The sequence below is a fragment of the Neopelma chrysocephalum genome, unplaced genomic scaffold (assembly GCF_003984885.1).
Source record: "Neopelma chrysocephalum unplaced genomic scaffold, ASM398488v2 Primary Assembly neopelma1_43, whole genome shotgun sequence".
In the NCBI taxonomy this organism is placed as follows: Eukaryota; Metazoa; Chordata; class Aves; order Passeriformes; family Pipridae; genus Neopelma; species Neopelma chrysocephalum.
Genome location: NW_020897702.1, coordinates 14,730,196 through 14,743,470, shown reverse-complemented (window position 1 = coordinate 14,743,470; position 13,275 = coordinate 14,730,196). Strand labels below are relative to the sequence as shown.

The 13,275-nt window shown below is 43.9% G+C and overlaps 2 protein-coding genes across 2 annotated transcripts; both read right to left on the bottom strand.

Annotated features, from left to right (window-relative positions):
* Window positions 1–7,039: 7,039 nt before the first annotated feature.
* On the bottom strand, window positions 7,040–7,560 carry LOC113964765 (probable G-protein coupled receptor 83). Its single transcript, XM_027677406.1, has one exon. It carries the CDS (start codon window positions 7,553–7,555, stop codon window positions 7,061–7,063), a length of 495 nt encoding a protein of 164 aa, XP_027533207.1. The 5' UTR covers window positions 7,556–7,560; the 3' UTR covers window positions 7,040–7,060.
* On the bottom strand, window positions 7,061–13,223 carry LOC113964764 (probable G-protein coupled receptor 83). The gene is made up of 4 exons (XM_027677405.1): window positions 10,495–13,223; window positions 9,654–9,779; window positions 8,517–8,650; window positions 7,061–7,685 (listed from the first exon to the last, which is right to left on the bottom strand). The coding sequence occupies exons 1-4, from the start codon at window positions 10,879–10,881 to the stop codon at window positions 7,625–7,627; spliced, it is 708 nt and encodes a 235-aa protein (XP_027533206.1). The 5' UTR covers window positions 10,882–13,223; the 3' UTR covers window positions 7,061–7,624.
* Window positions 13,224–13,275: the final 52 nt, after the last annotated feature.

Here is a 13,275-nt window from a genome sequence, read left to right as displayed (position 1 = left end):
TGCTCTATCTTTTGCAACATGTCCATATCGCATCCAACAGCTCATGAAGCAGCACTGCACACAGCCTGGCATGCTGGCTTCCTGCACACCTGTGTTTGCAAAATAATCCCTGATTCACAGAAAAAAGTGGAGCTGCTGGATGAATAAAATACTGCTGAAAGACAAATAACATATTGTGTCCCAGTAGCCATGTCAGTGGGCTAGTTCAGTAAAGAAAGAGATGAGTTTGTCACGGAAGGGGGAAAGAATCAGAGCTGTGTCACTGGAGTAAACTTTTTCAGAAATCTGTTCTTTGAGCAGCACTTTGCACAGACCACATAAGAGTGGCACAAATCAAAATCTAGCTGTATGTTAGGGATAATTTGTGGTTTTCTGTCCTGCAGGCTGCATGGCTGGAAGCTCTGGAAGAGCGTTTTCCTCATAATGGAATATTTGACTTAATATACTAAATTACTAGTATAATGATAAAAAGTAGTTACTTTTATTAAACACTAAAAAATATATTTCTGAAGTGACAATGTAATGAAAATAGTAAATCTATTATGGCTTCATATCATTAAGTATTCAAATATTTATTTGCTTGTAAACATTTTCATGTTATCAACTCTCCCCTGAAGGACTGTGACACAGAACTCCCATTATAACACTATTTAATCTTTTTAGATTAAAAAAGTTGACATCCTATCTTTTGCTTATTCAGATTTTTTGGTAAGTCACCTCAAACTTTCTATAACCATTGAGATTAACCAAACACCTTCATGCAAACAAAATTCCTTGCCTACAAATGAACTCCTATCCAACTCAGGGACCTGCTGAATTAGTCCTCTTAAGTCAGATTCTCACTTCCCCAAAAAGTCCAGGGAAAGTGGTAGGTGCCTTTGAAAGCATTTGAATGGGTAACCAGCCCAGGGATGAAAATAGCCTGGGCTCCCTCTGTCTGTGCTACATTTTGAAATGCTTTAGCTCTTGCACACTTACGAACTTCATGAACCTAAACTAACAGAAATGAAATTTCTCAACCAGCAACAAAAGAATTGTGGTTTTGTTTGCTTTTTCCTTCTTATTTGTGCTAAATTGGGATGATAGAATTATTTATGCTAAATTGGGATGATAGAAATAAATTCTGTTGCATAGTTCAGAACAGCACATCTGTGCTGGGAGTCTGAGCTGCAGGATGAGAAACAGAGCCTCAAGCTGCTTGTCTGTTTGACATCTCGGAATGTGTTTGCAGTGCCAAACAGAAATACCAGGGACCCAACTGAAGGGTTTAGTGTCTGCTGTCCACATTGTTCAAGTGTCAGATCATTCCTGAGCCCTGTCTTGGGCTTGTTCAAAACAAATGCTGGGCAAGGCACTGGGAACACTTCACTTCTAGAGCAGCTCCCAGGAGGCAGTAGGGATGTGACCATAACAACCTGGTTCCTACCACATGTCCTGCCAACAAACCCCACTAAGTTTTGTACCTTCTGAGACTCTGATGACATGCTTTTAGGACATCTGATACATCTTTAGCTTCATACTGTTAAAAACTGGTGACTTCTAACCAATCTGTCACATTATGGTGGTTTTAACTGAAAAAGCATACAAAAAATATAATTATGATGTCTTAAAATCCCCATATCCCTGTGACCTTAGGGGCTTGGAGTCAAGGACTATGTACTACCACATACCTGGTCTGCTGTAGATGCAGCTAGCCCTACATGCTATGGAAATGAGCGAGTTGACACCTTAGAGCCAGAAATCATTTGTAGGCCTTTAGTTATTTAATTGATGTCCTGGTTTTGTTTGGGGTACAGTTACTTTTTTCTTAGTAGCTGGCACAGTTTTGGACTCAGTATGAGAATAATGTTGATAACCCACTGATGTTTTGGTTGTTGCTGAGCAGTGCTTACCCTAAGCCAAGGACTTTTCAGTTTGCCATGTTCTGCCGATGAGCAGGTACACAAGAAGCTGGAGGAAGCATGGCTGGGACAGCTGACCCAAACTAGCCAAAGGGATATTCCATACAGTAGAATGCCATGCCCAGTTTATAAACTGTGGGCAGTTGGCCAAGAGGTGCTGATTTGCTTTGTAGATAAAGGCAGTTTTTCTCCTGGTCAGAGATGTAATGATGACTGGTTTCACCCCTGCCTCTCTAAGTACCATTAAAAGGCTTTGAGCCTAAGGCAGGGGGTGGGAGGTTTCACAGCACCAGGACTCACAGAAATCCCTTCAATCCTGCAAACCAGAGGAGAGGCTGAGGGGGGACATGGTTCCCAGAAGAAGAAAGAACGGGCTGAAGAATTTCCCTGTTTCTGTGTCATTAATGGCAGTTCAAACCTTCCCCCCAGGCCACTGTGTCACCCTCAGAAAGGAGCAGGGGCTGCCCTTCTGCTGGGCTGTGCAGAATGGGGAGAGCAGGGGAGGGTCCCATCCTCATCCCCCTTTGGTGGCACAAAGAAGATCAGGAAATAAGACAGCAAGCTACCCAGTCCTAATGTACCAGACCCAGAGGCTATGGGGAGATATGACCTGTCTCTCAGCCAAGCCTCTGAGAGCTGTTAGATTACATAGGTACCTTCGCAGGGGCAGACTGTTCACAGCCCCATGGCTTCGATGGAACGCTGGCTGACTGCGTCAGCAGCAGAGCTGGCTACGCTTTCTCTCACCAGCACTCAAGAAATTTATGAATAAGTCAAATGTGAATAATAGTTATTCTCAGTCTTCTGGGAAACAGCTATTTTAAAGCCCACTCTATGTGCCCACACACAGTTTTTAGGTCAGTCTGTTTACAGGACTAAGACATCCCTGAAGTTCTTGAAACAACTAGGTCCATGCATGGCTCGTGGCTCAGTCCTGTGCAGATGTATTTATTCTCACCCGAGAGCTGTGCAGCTTCATCCAAGTGTTGCTGAGCCCAGCATAAGCTCCCTACTCATTAACTTCACTGAACAAATGTAGCTGCAAGTTGGAATAAGCAGACAAGTCTGTAGCTGGCAATGGTGTCAGGGGCTCACACTGTCATCCATTAATGACTTCTATGCAGTTCATAGCCAGACTATTTTAATTGTGGTCTACCAAAAATGCATCAAAAAACATCTTGAAGTTTCACATTCAATATGGAAATATTTAAGACTCTCATATCCACATTGCAGCAGCTCATGGTGAACTGTTGCCAGTGGGATGGACTCACACTGGAGTGGGGGAAGGACTCCTCTCCCTGAGCAGTGGCAGAAACAACCTGTGATGAATGGATTGTAACCCCCATTCCCCACCTCCCTGCGCTGCTGGGGAGGCGGAGGTAGAGCTGGGAAGGGGTGAGGGGTGGGGGAAAGGTGTTTTTAAGATTTATTTTACTTCTCATTATCCTGCTCTGATTCTGTTAGTAATAAATTCAATATCCCCAAGTCAGGTCTGGTTTGCCCATGACGGTATTCAGTGAGTGATCTCCCTCTGTCCTTATGTCAACCCATTAACCTTTGTTTTATTTTCTCTCCCCTCTCCACTTACGGAGGGGAGTGACAGAGCAGTTTTGGTGGGTGCCTGGCATCCAGACAGGGTCAACCCACTACAGTATGCCAGATGGTGCATTCTCTATATGTAATTAATTTTCTCATAAAACTCCTGTTTTCAGGCTATGTGGATCTCCTTCAACGAACAGTTCAGTGCCTTGTGCAACTCTTGGTTATGCAGTAGACACTGCTCTGCGATATTTGCAGTCTGCTCCAGAGGCACAAGTGTGAAAGCTCCAGAGGGAACAACCAAGTCAGTTTAAAAGAATGACCTACACTGATAACCAAAGACATGTCTGAGAGCAGTCAGGCTGGCGAACTCTGGGGCAAAAAGGACCCCAGGGCCAGAGTTGTGGTGTGATGACTGGAAGATGGCCACAAGGTCACAGCACATCACCTGTACCATTGCTGTCCCTCACCCCAGCAGAAGTATGTGGGTATGAGGGTGGGAGTGGGAGAGTAGACTTGCTTAGGAAGTCAGCTAACACAAAATAACCTCCCATTTCCATAAAGCCTCATGTTTCACTCTGATTCATTATATTCCCACAGAGAAAAGAAAAGCCTCCCGACACCATGATCCTTACCACACTCCTTACCATGCTCCAGAGCAAACAGTCCCTTCTCACACCAATGTCCCCCAAAGGCTTGTTTCTGCAGATCTGTTTTTCTTGGGATAGCTACTAAACCACCTGTTTCAGAGCACTGCACACCTCCAAAATTCAAAAGGTAGCAAATAGTCCAGCTGCAGCAGGATTAAAATTAAAAAGCAGGATTAAAAAATTGAAAAGGATAATCTCCACCCAGTACATGTTTCTCGTTTTATCATCACTCAAATCCTCACTACACATCCACCAAGATGGCATCTGAATGCAGTTTACGCACCAATGGCTGTATTAGCATTTCAAAACAACCTTCTGGTCTGCAAGAGAGGTGGCATAGAATGAAAAAATACCCATGAAGCCTGGATGCCCAAGTTAAATTGCCCAGGATGTGATATTTTTGGAATAGTTTGCATCATACTGCACTTTGTGTGCACAGACCACAACCCCCCACTGATTTCAGCAGCACCGGTGAATGCAAAATATTTCTCCAGGATTCCAAATCAGATACAAAGAAAATGAAAAATAGCTAATTATCAGAAATTGCCCTGTAGCACATTAAGCACATTGCAGCACAGCATACGATGAACAGTTCTCAAGGACACCATTTCTACTGCTTTAACCAAGTCCCCCTCTTGCATGGTTCTGTCCAGTTCTCTCTGAAACTTGTACCTCTGCTGGCCACCAGCATTTCTGGAATGTCATTTCTGGACGGGCGGTTAAGGCTCACTCTCTAATCTGCCTTTTCTTTTCTTTTTACCCAGGTCATACCTTCTGTTCTTTTTAATTAAATCAAATAGCTTCAACACTTCTTGCACCCCCTCTGTGCCCAGATTGAGGATTGAGCAGAGCCTGGAGGAGAAGGATTTGCCACCAGGTGCAGTGGTGCAGGATCCAGAGCTGTAACTGCAGGAGCTCTGCTCAGACCCACCTAGACCATTTGAGTGGGCATCTGAAGATTTTGCCTACTGGAGTTACAGCAAGGTTCTTGCATGTGTAGCAGTTTGAAGGGTCATAACTGCATTCAAAAATGATGAGTTTTAAAGTGTTTTCTTCGGCTTCAGAAAGAACATCTTACTGAGGTATTCAGCACTCCCGAAGATTTATTTGCTAGTAAAGAGCTGGGATCTGGGGAGGGGAGCATTGTTCACGGGCTGTGCACATTTGGGAAATAGAATAGAATAGAATAGAATAGAATAGAATAGAATAGAATAGAATAGAATAGTTCAGTTGGAAGGGACCTACAATGACCATCTAGTCCAACTGCCTGACCGCTTCAGGGCTGATGTGTTGCAAATGCTAAGAGAGGAAATGGGACTTGGCGTAAGGGTTCAAAGAAAGTGGGAGGAAAGGTTTGATTCTGCAGATCAGTGATACAAAGTACTCTGAACTCCGGGAGCCTTGATAAAGGGCAGTAAAATAGCACTGGATTCACAGTGAGAGATTGATAACACCTTATGAAAAGACTGGTTAGGTACAAGGAGTGGTTGCTATTTCAGTGTCTTTAAATACGCAGGTGTGAAAGTCCTCCACAAGGCTTAAAATGATTTCAGAAATGTAAGGTTCTGCCTTACAGGTTATTACAGGAATTAGGGAAAAAACAGTTTCTCTTTTTTTTTCCATTTATAGAAGATTTTTATCACTTCATTGCTGACTGCTGCAAGTTGAATGGGGCACCCTGGTGTGATGTTCAAACTAATTTCCACAGCACAGGGAGTTATTGCTTTTCTGTGCAATATAAGGTAGAGTTTTTTGGACCACCATGTTTTTCTGCTAAGAACATTAAGTTCTGCAAACTATTTCAGACAGTTGCAGTCATGTGAATTTTCTTAGCTACCCCAGAAAGGACACATCTCAGTTATCTTTAAATGCACCAAAATTGTGCAATCACCAGAGGATAACTTGCAGAGAAATGTTCCACTTTCATTACTTGCTATCAGAGATATCATCCCCTCTCTCAAAGCCATTCATTTATAAACTGATTTCAGAGAGCTAGCATCTTAGTTGAGATGAAATGTCCCAAATGTCTGAACTGACAAGTATACAGGTACTTTACAGGGTAAGAGAGTAACATTCAAAAGCAAAAAAGTAGAACTGTGGGATCCTTTAGCTGACACTTGACATTAATGCAAAGATGTTCTGATCAAAAGGTCCTAGTCCAAACTCACAGTAGCATTTAATTATCCGTTCTCCGACCGTGGATGGTATGTCCAGCTTTCTCCAAAGTAGCTTTTTTTGGGTTTAGTTATCTATTAGAATAAAAGCCATCTACTTAAGCAAAGATTAGGCATCCATTTTTTCTCAAATTTACCTTAGACAAAGTGCCTGTGATGTAAGAGACTCCTCTACTTGTCAAAGTCCATCATATCCTCCACTTCTCTAAGGGTATTTCCACCAAAAAAACCCACAACTTGTGAAGTACAGCTGTTTGTTCATTCTGAACAGATATTAACTTTTCAGACCCTGGTTCAGAAAGGATGCTTTCCTACCCAGTTGCACTTGACCTAAGCCAGCATCCTAAAGGTTTGCATCTCAATCATTTCCATGTTGCTAGGAAGAGACTTAGAAAAGGGAAGGGAGGACTGATGTGATTAGATTGTTTCTTTAGTGTTTAAGTACCAGCAAAATACACACACAATCCTAGTGGTAAAAAGGCTTAGTCACGCAGATAACAGTGACATGCATGCAGGCAGTCCCATACTGCAAGCCAGTCCAAAGTCACCTCGATAAAGAGAGTTCCTTCCTGGGAAGAGTTTGCTTTCTCCCATTTAGGGGCTCCACGCCTTTGTCATCCGCCTGCATCAAACATGCAGCTCTTTCATACTGCCTCCTGCAGAACCTGAACCTCCTTCTTGGTTTTATCACACATGGTTGCACAGTCCCTAAGCAGGACAGGGCTCCACATCTTCCCACCATTTTAGCTCTTGCCAAATCTATGTGCAGCCCTTACAGATTTCCCAGGGCCACTGTTTAACTCTCAGTTACTATTGGCTCCACTGCAGAGATGTCTGTCTTTCCTGATTGGATGTTGGAGGATAATGGAAGGATATGGGAGACCTGCAACCTCTTGAAGTTGCCATTTGCTGGCCAAGCCAGTCGGTAGGATGGGACTGTGGAGGGAAGCCTCTGTTCTGTGGGCCTGGGAGGTTTTCTGCACATGCTAAGCAAAGCCTTCAGTTCTGATTGGAACATGTCATTGAGCCAGCAGTAGATGAAGGGGTTATAGCAGGTGCTGCTCATTGCAAACCAGTGGAAGACAAAGTACAGGGCATTGTTGGTGTGGATGGTCTGGCTGGAGAGGAGGACGACGTAGCAATTCAAGGGAAACCAGCAAACTGCAAAGACGATGACAACAAGCATCAGCATCTTGATGGTCTTCTTATTCTTTTTGCAGAGGACGAAATATTGTTCAGTGGTGACATCCCCGATGACATTGCGCAGCCAGAGTTTCTTTGCCACTGTCATGTAGGCAGCAGAGATGATCAGAAGGGGCAGGACATAGAGAAAAATGAAGGTTGTTAAGTCAAGGTACTTTCAAAAGAGGTCAGCAGGCTCAGGGAAACCTGGCAGACGCAGGCACTGGGTAACCTCCTCACTGCAAGTGGAGATATGGGACAGGGGATGAGAGGACATATGGCTGGGCACGATGGGAGAAGTACATCAGAAACAAGGAGGCAGGTGGGAGAGGGCTCCTGCCATAAAGTCTGGAAGCAAATCCTTTGTTTATCTGTTTATCTGTGATATCTGTCAGAGCTAGGCAGAGCTCTGCTGTCCAAGGATCTGAGCCATAGAGAAGCCAGTGAACAACGTGGTGGTAATTTCTCATGAGCATTCATGACCTTACAATAATATTATGAATTTCATCAATTACAAAATTTTGAGCTGCACATAAGCATGTTTTTATTTTCTGTTCTTTGGCAAACAGGAACACAGTCTCTGCACATATTAGGGACCTTTTCCTCATTAAAGCACTTTCCAAATATTAAGGCTCTTGACAGCATTTTACGGATCAAGCAGCTGAGGCAGATTTTTCTACTTTCCCAGGGCGAAAGAGTAGATTAAAACCTGCTGGGTTTTAGTTGGTTTTTTTTTTTTTTTTTTTCCCCCATGTCTGGTCTGCCCAAATAGGTCAGATTGATATATGGTGTAAAATGCCAATGCATAATGGTAATGGGTCCAGGCCAGACCCTTTAACTTTTAGCCTGTTTCATGTGATTAGTGTGACAGAATAAAGATAAAATAATTAAAAATGGAAAGGACAGGATATCAGACATAGCAAAAAGAACCAGATGAAAATTATAGACTAGATCCATATTTGGCTGACCTTGACATATGCTCAAAGGCTTTCAATAGAAGACCCCAAAGGAAGACCGCTGAGAGTTTGGCCTTCAGGGAGATTGTGGAGGAAAGCAAAGGACATCCTTACCTGTATTCAAAGGTAAAGAGCTTTTGGCAGATACCATGTGGTACGGAAGAACAAGCTGCCATGATCCAGATTACAGAGATGTAGATAACAGCTTTTCCAGTAGATATGCAAGGTTTCAGTGGGTGCATTATAACCTGTGCAAAATAAACCAAAATTCAGGCTTATTGCACTTCAGGAAAGGATGATATTTTTTTTTTTCACACAATCTTCCAGCCTTTAATCTATTACTTAATGTGGAAATTCAGCATGCATGCAGTACAGTCTTCACACAGCTCCCATTGACTGTAAGCTGTACATAAAAACTTGAATTTTTCCTCTGTGAATATGAGTCATGTGAGATCCCAGTCCAACTCTCAAATTTCAGTAATTGCATCTAGATGAGAAAAAGTGGGTACCGGCAGTACCCAGTCTTGACACATGTTCATTTCCAGGTTCAGTTTATTTTATAGTAAAAAAAAATAAAAAAGAGGAGAAAAAAAGTCCCAGACTCTTCAGTATTAGTGACCCAAAGAACCAAACGCTTGTGACTTAGCCAGACCTCCCTGGGAATGCTTCTGACAGTCAGTGCATTTTCTGGAAACAATCTTTCTAGCAGAAAATGCCAACTGTCAACTGTTTTGTGTGGTTGTGAGGTGACTCCAAACTGATAATGCCCAGCTGTCCCCAGTTTTGAGCCCATTATTAACAGCAAGCCGCAGCCCTGCTTGTGACAAACAGCAGTGTGCTACAGTCAGCTCTCCAGTATTCAGAGTAACAAGGGGTGAGACATCCCAGAGCAGCAGGAGATGGAGCTGAGAAAGCTAACTAGGATGTCCCTACAGCCATGCTGCTGGACAAACTACCCCAGAGGAGAGCTGTCCATGTGAATTCCTATCGGGATCTTCAACTTTCTCCTTGTTTGAGAGCTACTGGATTATCTATCACATAAAAGCTCCCTTTACCCAGCTGGAAGCGATCACAAGGCAATGGATACCTCCCACCTCCCACCTTGCTGCAGGCTCAAAAATATTCTCTCCATCTGATAGCAAGGACTGTCCCCCTACCGTGGGAGCTGAGAAGGAAAGGATATGGAATCATCCTTTCTCAGTTTACTTATGCACTCCCAAGCTTTCCATCTTGGCTTCAGAGAGCTCTCACCTGGTGCCTGTCCACAGCAATGGCTGTGAGGGTCAAGGCAGAGACATGGAGGGAGCAGTATTGCACAAACCTACTGACATGGCACATCCCCTTCCCGAATATCCAAGTACTGTTCACAAAACGAGCCTGAAACCAGAAGATCATTAGTTTTGTGCACCCCCACAACTGCTTACAGATACACACCCATTCCATTATTTCTTGTGCTCTGTAAAAGATACTTTTAAGATGGCAGGTTCTTTGTCTAGTTGTATAGTTTTCTGCCTTCTGAACTCTGAAAAGGCAGGTTAGTGCTGCTCCGTGGCTCAGCAATATTCTCCAGGACAATATAGCAGCATGATACCAAAGATGTTTGTTCTGTTTTATTCACGGTGTATCCTTCTGCAGCCTAACTATTGAGTCAATATATTTTAAGCTCTTTTTAAACCCTCCTTACAGAGTAGGGCTAACCTGTACATCCTATTTCACTTTAATGCAAACTACAGCTTTTCAACACAGCTCGTAAAATGATGGTGAGCATTTTACTTTTTTCCAAGAGATTCATTGTATTTATACTTGGAAATACTTCAGAGAAGAGAAAGTACAAAGTACTAAGTAATCACTGCAAGGTTACTATTGTTCAAGTACTATCAAGGCCACTTTTAATAAATGGATAATTTCAGATCTTCAACTAGATAACAGGAATTAAGAGAAAAAAATACATGTGGAGTTTTCCAAAGGCAACTCCAGCGACTGTAATTTGGAGTGGACAGGTATCTGCAGAACATCCACTCACTGCTTTACTGCAGTGTAAAGAGGAAAAGGCCATGGAAGTGCCTTTTTGGCAATTCTGCCCCAGTCTTACCAATGTTAAAGGTGTGTAGAGGAGGGTGATCATGATATCGGCTACAGCCAGGTTGACAATGAACAAGCTGGTGGCAGAGTGCATATGCTTTGTCTTGGTGACAACGTGACAGACCAGGATGTTTCCAAAGAGGGAGAAGACAATGATGAACAAGTACGCCACAATGAGCAGGGCTTTCACTATGATACTCTGTGACTCTGCTCCGTACCGGCTCCTGTCCACAAAGCTCTGCCAGTTGGCCAGGCTGTCATTATCCCAGGAAAAGAAACTCGAGATGTTCCAGATTACAAAAGTCTTCTCCAGGCTCCCATTGAGGGGCAACTTCCCTGGGATCACAAAGGCGTTAACCACATTGGGAAGGATGAGCCAGAGGAAGCAGGACAACATCTCTGAAACGCCGCTCTGCTCCTCCAATTCAGAAACAGCTTCGGAAACAGCTCATTTGCGAGAGGGCAGAGCCGCTCTCCCCTCGCTCAGCCCGAGTGCTCGGAGGCTGCAAACACGGACCACGAGCAGCTGGAGCAGGTGGATGCTTCTGTCTCCCGCAGCCTGCTTCTCCTGCTCAGCTCACCGCTACTTTTGCTCCTTCAGCCGGCTTTATACTCCCGGGTGAGCTCCGAGCCACGATCTTCTGTAGTCATTGGGCTGCATGACATTATTTCTGCTCTGACATACTGCTTTTCCATGCAGTTGCACTCCCCCAGGCGCTACTCCAAGGCAAGTTCATCTGTGGGAAGGGCAAAAATCAATCTCTTCAGCTGTCGGAATCCTTCTTTACCAGCGGCCCAGCTCATGCAAATTCTGTGCTGTTTATACACCAGCTGCATATGTGCCAGCTCTGCTATCTTCCAGGACAGGTCAAATCTGAGCTGGTTAAAAGGTCTGGCAGGAAGTTTTCAGCCTATTTCACAGCATGACACTTATATAGGATAGAAAAGCATAGAATGGGGGGTAAGAGATGACCTGTGAATAACAAGCTGGCTTAATGTACCTACAGTATTTTTCCAAAGACCTTTTTTCCCCTCAGAGACACAGAGAAATACTGAAGTTTTCCCTTGGTTGGTATTTCCTCTTGGCCAAGGGAATAAAAGTTTGATGTGAAACTGCTTTCTAGGGTTTGTAAATACTTAGAGTAACTAAGAGTAGTTACAAAGAAGTGATTATATGGGACAGAGGACAGGAATGGATGTCCTAGCCCAGGGAATTCAGTATCCAAAGCAACAGGCACTGAACACAAGCACTGATGAGATGGCAGCACGTGTGTTCCCTCTGCCTTCCTCCCAAAACATAGTAGGAAATAGAAAATCAGTACCAGGAGACCAAGAGCCACAAATCCTACACAGCACAGAAAGATGTGCCACTTCCCAAGCGCATATGTAGGATGCTGCCCTGCTGCTGGGGACAGATGTGCTTCGGTGGTGTCACTAACTCCAGCCAGAGCAAGTTTTGTACATAAGAGACTTTATTTAATCATTAATTAGAAGACCATTATCTGAAAAGCTTGTATTATATAAGCTGGTCACTCATTGGTGAAAATAACACTTCCAGAAGATGTTTGTGACTCCCCCAGTGAACAGCTCAGGCTGCTTTCTCTTCATCACAGGAGTTGTATCCAGCAGGACAGATGGAATGGCCAGCCCACAGTGCTCCTCTGCAAACCGCTGCCAGGGCCTATTTCTTCCACGGAACTGTTCAATTTGAGCTCTTTTGGCAGTTTGCTTGTCTCAGAGGAAGCTTTCCAGTGAACCTGCTGGAGCTAATAATGTGGCAGTGACCTCTGGCTATTCAGATAGAAGAAAGAAATATGTGTTCCATTCAGAAGCAGTCAGGAGATCCCAGTCTCACATAAAGGCCCAAGAAAATCAAAGACAGTGGGACAGGGCAGTGTTCTAGTATGGATTTGGGATAAGAAAAGAGGGGTTGGTGGCATATGTCCCCCTTCTTGCTGGGCTGCTCCAGCAGCTCCCAAGTACCCCTCCTTTTCATTGCTGTTGGTCAGTGCATAAGGGCATTCTGCCTTCTGGCACTCTAAACTCCATCTCTTACTGTTCCACATCTTTCAGATCCTGTTCCCACGTACTATAACCCATATTCCAGCAAAAATGTTTACTTTTGTCTATTTACCTTCCTTGACCTAATTCTTCATTTCTAGCAGAATACCCTTGCATGTGTTACCAGAGCTGCCATTCCCTTTGAAGACCAGGTACATTCAGGAGAGCAGGTCTTCTCACCTCCTCAGCCAGGCTGCTGGCAGGAGGATGGGAATCTCCTCCCACTCAGCTCAAGCCCACCCTCCTCCGAGCTTGTGATCCAAAGGAGATGGTCCAACCACACACTGTGCAAGCTACCCAGAAATACCCACAAAGGGTCATGGAAGAAGCCCAGTGGAAGCTCCCTCGTCAGGACTCTGCCATGTTGCTGGTGTGCCCTTCTCTGCTTCACATCATTCTGATTTAGTTTGTATTTAAACATTCCCCAGTATTAGCTGTCTAAACAGCTCACCTATGGGTGGTTGTTACTAGAGAACAGGCTGTCGTAGATTTGGCAGCTCCTGCCAACTTCACCCTTGCTCCACAATCCCCAGCACCCACTGACAGCAAAGGAAGCAGCTGCACAGGAATGTCAGGATTTGGTATGCTGTATCTGGTTTTTGTAAAAGGTATCTGTGAAATGATGCAATTTCTAAAGTTAAAAGTAATGTTTGAAATAAAGCTATATGGATGGACCATGAACTCAGGTAATTAAAAAAAAAAGTCATCAAAAAGGGCAAAAGAACCTTTG